Raw genomic sequence first — 10,349 nt, 5'->3', positions numbered from 1 at the left:
ATATCTATAGAAACACCGCTGGAGAAAGCAGAGTCTAACGAATCAACAAACAAACAAACAAACAGACAAACAAACAAACGAAGTAAAAACAAATAAAGCAAATGGCGAAGAAAATGAAAAAGGAATAAAATAAATAAAAATATTTACTTACGTCAGGATCTTGGGGCTTGAATATATTTAACATTTCTTCACCTTTTATCGACGGATCCATTATATCGACTTCATGCGTTATTTTGTCTTCAACTTCAACTAAGTCTAGGTCTTCTATCACCTGAAGAAATTAAATAAATAAATATGTAATAATATTATATTATGCTTGTTGTTCTACTACTCAAATCCAAGTCTTCTACCACCTGTCTAAATAAATATATATATAATAAAATATATTATACATATATATATATATATATAGCAGGAGGTGTATATAGAAAAATGCAAAGAGAGGGTTAGGCAAATCATGCATGCACATCCATTTATAATACGTACATTTATATATAATATAGATTACTATTATATTCTTTACTCCATAGAATATTCATTATTGTAACATACACTATATGTATATATATATATATATATGATGAACACATTCAGAACAGCAACACCAACAACACTGCCAACCGCAGCAGCAGCAACAGCAGCAGCAACAGCAGCAGCAGCAACGCCAGGAGCAGCAACACCAGCAGTAGCAAAGCCAGCAGCAAGAGCAACAGCAGCAGCAGCAGCAGCAGCTGAGTGTAGTCTGACTCCCGGAAAGTCTTTGAAGCCGTTTCTTCTTATGTCCCAAAGCGCTTCAATTGAATATTGCGTTTTTTTGTCTGTCTCTCCTTCTTGAAGAATTGCACGCAGTCTTTCAAAGGCAGCATCAAATCCACCTCTGCACACATCTTCTAGCACTTGGCCGACGGCCTGAGATATAAATAAACAAATATATAAATAAATTAATTAAAATATTAAATATTTAGTAAACAAGGAATTCATCGAGCATATAAAAAAATATATGCAGAAAAGAAATACACCAGAAAGGGAGATAAACAAATGCATAAAATAAACAATAAAAAAGATATCAGAAAAGAAGTCGAACAATAAAAACGAGAGAAGAAGAAGAAAAGAATAAAAACAAGAACGAGGAAAAGCAAAATAAAAGCAAACAAAATTAAGCGGACTTCGAAGACTGCATGCAACACCGCCAAAACAACAACAAACAAAACACTAGAATTAAAATAATAATAATAAATATGTAATAATAACAATAATAATAGTAATAATAAGAATAACTAGTAACACGACCAGCAGCAGCAGCAGCAGCAGCAGCAGGAGCAGCAGGAAGGAGAAGGCGTCCGAGCCCTCCGTTGTTAAACCGGAAGTACGTGGATGCAGACACTGCATGCAGAAGGCGCATGCATATATATATAGATATAGATATAGATATATAGAGTAATCTCACCTTAAGAAATCCAATGCAGACTTCAACAGAATCATTTGTGGGCTGCTGCAGCAGCAACTCGCATAACTGCAGCGCCAACAATTCGTGCGCAATGCGCTGATTCACCAAATGCGCAAAGAACTCCACGCATCCCAAACACACAACTTTGTCATTGCGCCGGTATGCACGTCTGCAGCAACAGCAGCACCAACAGCAACAGCAGCAGCAGTAGCAGCAACAGCAGTAGCACCAGAAGCAGAAGGAGCATACATACATACTATACTTGCATATATATTCTACAGCATGCACATTAAATATAATACATATACATATATATATATATATATATAATGAGCATACATATACATATAACTGAATCCTTTGATGACGAGATCGTCAATATATAGCATGCACATAATACATAAACATACAGCATAGAATATACACATACACATATTCTATTACATTAAACATAATGCATAACTATATATAATTTAAGATATATATACATATATATATATATATACCTGAACTGCAGAATTAATCTTTTGAAGACGAGTTCACCGAAAAATAACAAACACAAATAACCGCATAAATAACTAAATACATACATAGCTAAATATATAGAAATATACATGCATACATACATCTATATACATATATCTACATCTATATATATCTATATATCTATATATCTATATATATATATACCTGAACTGCAGAATTAATCTCTTGATGACGAGCTCGCCGATATCCGGCAGTTTGCTGTTGACGATGGAGAGCAGCGCAGCGTAAACTGCAGTAAAGCCGGGGCTCGCCAACTGCGCGCGAATCAACGCCCGGGCAAACAAACCCCGGCCTCGAACCAAGTTCTCTCGAAACAACTCCTGAAACCATTCACACGCACGCATGCAACATCTATACTTATATATAATATATATAATATATATATTATATATTATATATGTGTGTGTGGATATGTGTGTATATGTACATATTAATATATACGCTATAAGATATTCTTAGTTGCACGAGTCGAGCCAAGTTATAGACAGTTGCTTTATTAACATATATATATAATATACAAATATATATATATATATATATGTATATATTCTTTAAGCTTTTCCTACTTGCACGAGTTGGGTTAAGTTAGAGACGCTTGCTTTATTCACATTATATATATATATATATATATATTTATTCTTACTTGCACGAGCTGAGTTAAGTTAGAAACGTTTGCTTTATTGACAAGCCCATTAATACTTTTTCTCAACGCCTCCCACATCTGGCGTTGGTAGGCGACGCTCTTTTTGTCGTCTGTCTTTTGCTGCAGACGCGCCAACTTAAACGGAGGCACGTACACACCTCCTGCATGCAAACAGCGGCAGCAGCAGCAGCAGCAGCAAAAGAAACAGCACATGCAGCAGTTAGCAGCAACAGCAGGGAAGCAGCAGTCACCCATACAGCCAACAGAAGTTAGGTGTACGTATAGCTGAAGACGCGTCTATGGTCTGTATATAATGCGGTGTATGTACACTTCATTTAATTGCTGATTATATCTTTTCTGTTTCTGCATTTTGCTATACCTGCTCTGCCGAGGTCTTCTGCTGTTACTTTTTTAATTTTCTTAGCGGCATATGCCTCCATGTCTTTGTCAAAGGGTGGTGGTTCTTGTTCTGCTGCAGCAGCAGCATCTTCTTGCTTATTGCTGCTTCTGTTGCGGTGTCTCTCCCTCTCGTCTGCTGTTCCTCTGTCTCTCCAGCTGCTGCGCTGCTCTCGCCTACCGCCCCCCGACCTTGCACGGCTGCTGCTGCGTCTGCTGCTGTTGCTGCTGCTGCCATTGCTGCTGCCGCTGCTGCTGCCGCTGCTGCTGCCGCTGCTGCTTCTGTGCTTTGCTGCTGCGCGCCTGCGAGGCGGGCGCCTTGATGAATCTGCTGCTGCATCTAAGGCCTGATGAAATGCACGAAGAGCCCCCAACTGTCGGGTAGTGTTTCTTCTTCGTTGTGTGCTGCGGTTGCTGCTGCTGCTGCTGTTGCTGCTGCCGCTGCTGCTGTCGCTGCCGGTGCTCCCGCTGCTCTCACTACCGCTGCTGCTCCCGCCGCTGCTGCTGCTGCTGCTCCGGCGGCGCCTAGCAGCTGCTGCCGAGTGCCGAGGTGTCTCCTCAGGTTCTTTTTTTACAGGCGGTAGACGGCCAGATGAAGGAATCTCTCTGTCTCTCTTTCTCCGCAGCAGCTGCTGCTCCTCTTCTCTGCCTTTGGTGCTGCTGCTGCTGCTGCTGCTGCTGCTGCTGCTGGTATTATTAATACCAGCTCTGTCGCTAGCAGAAGCAGCGCGGCTGCTGCCTGACGTTTGCTGCTGCGGATTCCTCCTGTCTTCAGCGGCGCCTCCTAAACTACCTGCCTTCATTCTGTCTCTGTCTCTGTCTCTGTCTCTTTCTCTGTCTCTGTCTCTCCCTCCATCTCTGTCTCTGTCTCTATCTCTTTCTGCGTCTCTAACCGCATCTCTGTCTCTATTTGCTTCTCTGTCTCTGTTATCTCTGTCTCTTATTCTCGCTCTGTCTCTGTCTCCTTCTCTTTCTCTTTCTCTGTCTCTTTCTCTTTCTCTGTTTCTTTCTCTGTCTCTAACTCCATCTCTGTCTCTATTTTCTGCGTCTCTGTTTGCCTCTCTGTCTCTGTCTCCGTCTCTGCGTCCTCTATCTATGTAAACCTGTCTTTCTCTGTCTCTGTCTCTGTCTCTGTCTCTAAGACCCTCTCTATCTCTGTTTCTATCTCTTTCTCTGTCTCCATCTCTACCCCTGTCTCTTTCTCTCTCGCCCTCTCTATATCTTTCTCTTTCTCTTTCTCTGTCTCTAACTCCATCTCTGTCTCTGTCTCTGTCTCTGTCTCTCTCTCTGTCTCTGTCTCTGTCTCTAATTCCATCTCTATCTCTCTCTCTTTCTCTGTCTCTTTCTCTATTTCCTTCTCTTCTGCGTTCCGTGTCATCGGCCACCTCTCGTTCTCTATCTCCCATCTTCTCAATCTTCACATTGCTGCTGCCTCGGGGATCCCTGCTGCTGCTGCTGCTGCTGCTGCTGCTGCTGCTGCTGCTGCTTTTGTTGTGCCGCCCACCGGTGCTCCCGCTGCGGCTGCGGCGGCGAGCTCCGCCTGCTGCTGCTGCATCCCCACGCCTTCCTTTTCCTGTCCTTTCTGCATCAGCATCATCAGCTACTCGACGGGAGCAGCCAGGGTCTGTAGTCATCTTCCTTTGGGCAGCAGCAGCGCCTGCTGCTGCTGCTGCTGCTGTTGCTGCTGCTGCTGCTGTTGCTGCTGCTGTTGCCGTCGCCAGTGAATGGAGGGTGCAGGGAGAGTTGTTGAAGCAAACAGACGAAACTACGCAGTCAGGCCGCAGCAGCAACCGCTGCAGGTTTACGGTGTACAGACAACAAGATGAGCATGAGGAGCCGCCGTAGCATAAATGGGTGTTGTCTGCACACTGATGCCTTCTTATGAAAAGAGGAGTTGCGTTTGGAGCGCTTTTTGAGGCTAAGATAAACGAAATATATGCAGAAGGGGCCAGGCTGCGGTGACAGACAACAGAGCACGGAGGAGGAAGGGAAGAAAGAAGTTAAATAGTTCCGATCTTCTAAGGATTAAAGAAGAAGGAATAAATAAACCGTTCCCGAAAATAAAAAAAGAAAAAGAAATATGAGAATTAATTCAAAAACACTTCACCAGCCGATTACCGCTGCATTTGTTTTGCTGCTCCTAATCGCAGCTGCAGCCCCGGTAGAGGCGATCATAGTTCTGTTTGCATGCAGCAGTTTTTTTCGCATTTAATGCCGCTTTATTGCAGTATTAATGGAATATATGATTGTTATGTTCATCAGCTCTGCACTAAGTCGCACAGCTTAAAGGCGGACCTGCAGTGACACTCTGAGGTGTATAGGGACCTCCATGCAATTCATGCGTCATGATGCGCAGTGTGGCATATCATTTCATTGTTGTTTGCTTGCATTGCCCCCCACTCCTCGTTTGCTGTTTATAGTTATTTGATTAAATGTTTTTACTTTTTTTCTAATATACCGCTCTAAATTATTGTCTTAGCTCGTCAGTTGAGGCAGCCAGTGTTGTGATGCAACGGATAGTTGAGCTGCAAGCCTCGCATCTTCGTGCAATTTTAGCTAAAAATAAATACAGGACATATGTAAAAAGAAATTCAGGAATTTATATAGGTAAATATGCATATAAATATATTATTTGATGGAAATATACACCTGAGTTTCTATTTCTACCTCGCGGATACAAACAATAATACAAATATCTACTCTCAAATACAATTCAGTCCCCAGCAACTCTCATTTGCAACAGGGGAAGGTGTTTTCGAACTATTAAAATTTGGAAATAAAAAAGCACGGAATAAAAATTGTGTTTCTGAAGGCATTGCTGAAGTAAGCTGCAGTGTATGTTCTGTCACGACGAGAAAGCGACCTACTTGAATTCCACATTCAAGAAATAACATGCAACTTATATGAAGAAGAAATATATATATACATATATATATATATATATATATATATTTCTTCAGGTCTGACTTTTAACTAAATGCTTCTCTTCGTTTCCAATTTAAAACCAATGGCCGCTATTGAACAGTGCAGAAAAATAATCATAATAAATCGAAATACTCTTCAGCACTTCCTAAGTGCCTCAATAAGGGGCTGGTGTAGATAAACGTAATATCTATTTTCATATATATATATATATATATACAATATGTATGTATATGTACATATATATGCGCATATTATATATATGCCAGGGAAGGGGAGCAGATCTAATTGGTACTCAGCCCTCTAAATGTAAAAGGGGAAGCCTGTTTACATCTTTTCGGTGTTTTCAAATATTAAAAAAAAGTTTTTTGAATTAATTTAAACGGATGCAGCCGAAGCAGCAAAATGCAATCAACAAGACCTGCATAAAGAGGCCACAGATAATTTTTTTATTCTTTTATCTCCCCATCTGCATTATTTAAATTGGGTATTAAGGAGAAAACAGTAAGGAGAAAATGTCCATTTAAAACCAGAAGAAAATATTAATTAATTTGCTGCATGCATGCAGCGCGCACTGTCTGTACACTGCAACAACGCGGCTTGTGACTTGGAGCCAATCGATCAGAAGAAGTTTTATTTATATTTATCTTTTAAAAGATGTTTATTTCACTACTTCTGTCTCTTTAAAAACCTTTATTTATCTCTGTCCCTCCATCAATTTCCGAATGATATCTATCTCCCCTTCGACTGAACAAAGCAGAAGAAAAACAGAAAAAAGAACAAAGAAATAAAAACAAAATATTAAAAAATGCATGCACTGAGCGATTATAAGAAAAGAAAGAAATGCGCAACTCCACAGAAAAGAACTGCAGCGCATCTATATAAATAGAATATATAAAGATACATATATAATTATATGCATATATATATACATATATATATATATATATGTATATATATTATGCATTGATTAGTGAGTGAACAGGGGGTTTTAAGCCTTTTTATTAAGAGCACAAGAAAAGGAATAAACAGCATTTCTTCTCTCTATTTCAACGATATAACAAATCACAGACAGACTCGCAGTTAACCTGCAAAATTAATAAACATTTTCTCTTAGTAATTAATAAACATTTTCTCTTAAAGCAGATAAACACATGAAATAAATACCGTTAGAATCTCAAGAAGCATATGAACGCAAGATAAAGAGACTGCTATCGCTCTTTCTTTCATAACAGACAAATAAAAGAGGAAATGACTATTAAACGCTGTTCTATGAAAATAGATTAACGAGAAAGATATTATTAACACCCTACATGCATATATACATATATATATGTATATATATATATATATTCATATGTGCATATGCATATATATATATATATATATATATTGATATGTGCATATGCATATATATATATATATATATTATAGCATCATTATATATTTTGATTATATAATAACAGATTAGTTTAAAAGAAATATTAAAGCTCTTTATTTCTTTGTTTGCATGCCGAACAATACATCAAAACTTATTCTTACGCTGGAGCTCCACGTCGCCCACTGTCAGCGGCAACCGCATCAGGTCTGCAAATTCAATCAAAAATAAATTAGTAAGCATATACTAATAATAATAATAATTACTATTATTATTACAGGAATAATAGTAATAGTAGTAATAGTAATAATAAGCATTATTATTATTGCAATAATAGTAATAATAATAATAATAATTAGTATTAGTATTATTATTTATGAATGGTAACGCCAATTATTAATAATAATGATAATGATGGGTGTGCTAGTAATAATAATAGACAAAGATAATGAAGAGGAAAAACAATAAAAGTAGCAAAACAAATTAATTGGTGGATGAGATGAATATGTAAAAATAAAGAAAAGAAAAGAAGAGAACAAAGCCAACACCTCAGCAGCAGCAGTTTCAATTTCCTTCTCTTTCTCTAAAATTAGTAAGCATATACTAATAATAATAATAATTACTATTATTATTACAGGAATAATAGTAATAGTAGTAATAGTAATAATAAGCATTATTATTATTGCAATAATAGTAATAATAATAATAATAATTAGTATTAGTATTATTATTTATGAATGGTAACGCCAATTATTAATAATAATGATAATGATGGGTGTGCTAGTAATAATAATAGACAAAGATAATGAAGAGGAAAAACAATAAAAGTAGCAAAACAAATTAATTGGTGGATGAGATGAATATGTAAAAATAAAGAAAAGAAAAGAAGAGAACAAAGCCAACACCTCAGCAGCAGCAGTTTCAATTTCCTTCTCTTTCTCTCTTTATCTCTTTCTATCAGCCTCTCTGTCTCTCTGTCTCTCTCTCTCTGTATTTGAATATATATATATATATATATATAGCTCTATCTCTATCTGTCTGTGTCTGTGTTTCTATTTATATCTGTTTCTCTTAGTTATATTTCTGTTTGTTTTTATTTTTGTTTGTTTTAATTAAATTATCTTAGTTAGTTTTTGTTGATGTTTATCTTACCTGAACTTAGAGAGATTTCTTTGCATTTTTTTGCTGCTTTCTCGATGGTGGCTTTGGGGTGTTTATCATTAGTTTGATTGCGTGAAAGAACATCATTATAGAGCTTTACAAACGTTAAAAACATTTCTATTTCTTCTTTTCCTGGTAGAGATAGAAGGGCGAGAAGATAGCGAGGGTTGCGGTGTACGTACACCTGACATGTAACAGCTTCAAGATATCTTAAAAGAAGCGTCATTAAAACAGTTTGAGACATCGGATATAGATTAGCCTTATTTTCTGTCTTTTCTTTGCTGCAGTTCGCTAAAACAAACTTAACTACATGCTCCGCAAGGCTGTCTACTCCATCGAAAGACATATTTAAAGATAAACCCAACAGATTTGATACTCCTACAACAGCTTCTTGCGGTCTGTCTGCGCGTCTTTGACTCGTTAAACGACTCATTAGGCGAACTAAAACAAACCAAAACAGAAACAACAGAATATATAAATATATAAATATATATATATATATACATTATATATATACGTGTATAGGCATGTGTGTGCGGATGTATGGATGGATGGGTGCGTATATATATACATATATATATATATATATACATATCTGCATTTCTATATGTATGTGTGTACGTATACAGATACATATATATATATATATATGTATATATATATGCATCTTGATTTATATTGTATTTACAGCTTAAGTAAAAGATAAATTGCATTTTGCTGCTAAGCCCTACTGAATCATCACTGTATTGAACCCTAAGATCCCTCTACGAGTGAACAACAACGAGGGTTTAGGGTTTAGGGTTTAGGGTTTAGGGTTTGTGTGTGCTTGCCTGCATCGATGCACAGACGCGTATTGCTGATGACTTGTGTTGCAGTTTCTTCATGTTGAGGGATGTCTTTAACATCAATTGCAGTTTGTAGTTTGAGAGCAATTAGAGAAGAAGCATTAATGGCGCCTTCGATAACTTCAGGGGGTTTGAAAGATCGGTGAAAAGATAAATGAAGACGTTCATATATATCTGCATGCGCTGCATGCAATAAACAAACTGCTCCTACATTAAAAGAGTTCTTTTCATTGCTGCTGTTATTTAACCAATCTATTAAATGACTCAACGTTTTTTCTTGAATCGCACGCGGAGACACCCTCAAATCCAAAGGATAGCGTGCGCAGTCTAAAACAAACAAATACAAAAAATTATAACTCAAACACTATTTTATAAACAAACATAAAAAATCATCATTCAGTAAACAAACACAAAAAGTATTTAATAAACAAACCCAAAAAATTATAATTCAATAAACAAATAAAAAGTATACAATAAATAATTTTTCGTTTGTTTAGATGTTTAATAGAGAGACATAAAATTGTAATTTGATAAACAAACAAAAAATTATGATTCAATAAACAAACACAAAAATTACTGTTTAAACACAAAAGCGAAGAAGGAGAATAACATATAAACGAAGAGAAAATAATATATAAACAAAGAAAATATAAATATATATATTATATAGAATAATATAATATCAGAGTTAGTAAACACAAAGACGAACAAATATTAAATAAAGGCAGATTGTAGCAAAGGAGCAGACAAAGAAAACAAAAAAAAACAAAGAAAGACGACAGCATGTAAGGCAAACCAAACAAATACAAATAATGATGCTGCATCCAAGGCAGCATATATTCACAATATATATATATATACGAATGTATATGTATACATATATATATATATATATACATATATACATATACCCAGGGAATTTGTTTGCTTATCCACTAATATTAATTAATTAATTAATTAATTAATTAATTTTTAATTAATTAATCAATTTATTTGTTTATTTATTTAATT

General features: G+C 36.4%; 1 protein-coding gene across 1 annotated transcript in view; it reads right to left on the bottom strand.

Moving 5' to 3' along the window:
• Window positions 1-4,666, bottom strand: part of EAH_00008070 (cell cycle control protein, putative) — a gene marked incomplete at both ends in the record, with an annotated part of 8,912 nt that extends 4,246 nt beyond the window's left edge. The window contains 6 exons of the mRNA XM_013395708.1: window positions 152-271; window positions 748-909; window positions 1,448-1,616; window positions 2,138-2,313; window positions 2,637-2,797; window positions 3,016-4,666. Coding sequence (XP_013251162.1) covers window positions 152-271; window positions 748-909; window positions 1,448-1,616; window positions 2,138-2,313; window positions 2,637-2,797; window positions 3,016-4,666 — 2,439 coding nt within the window. The remainder of the gene's footprint in view (window positions 1-151; window positions 272-747; window positions 910-1,447; window positions 1,617-2,137; window positions 2,314-2,636; window positions 2,798-3,015) is intronic.
• Window positions 4,667-10,349: the final 5,683 nt, after the last annotated feature.

This window comes from Eimeria acervulina, genomic scaffold (genome assembly GCF_000499425.1).
Source record: "Eimeria acervulina Houghton genomic scaffold, Eah_scaff38, whole genome shotgun sequence".
Classification (NCBI taxonomy): domain Eukaryota; phylum Apicomplexa; class Conoidasida; order Eucoccidiorida; family Eimeriidae; genus Eimeria; species Eimeria acervulina.
The sequence above is the reverse complement of the archived record's forward strand: the minus strand, read 5'-3'. Positions and strand labels throughout refer to the sequence as shown.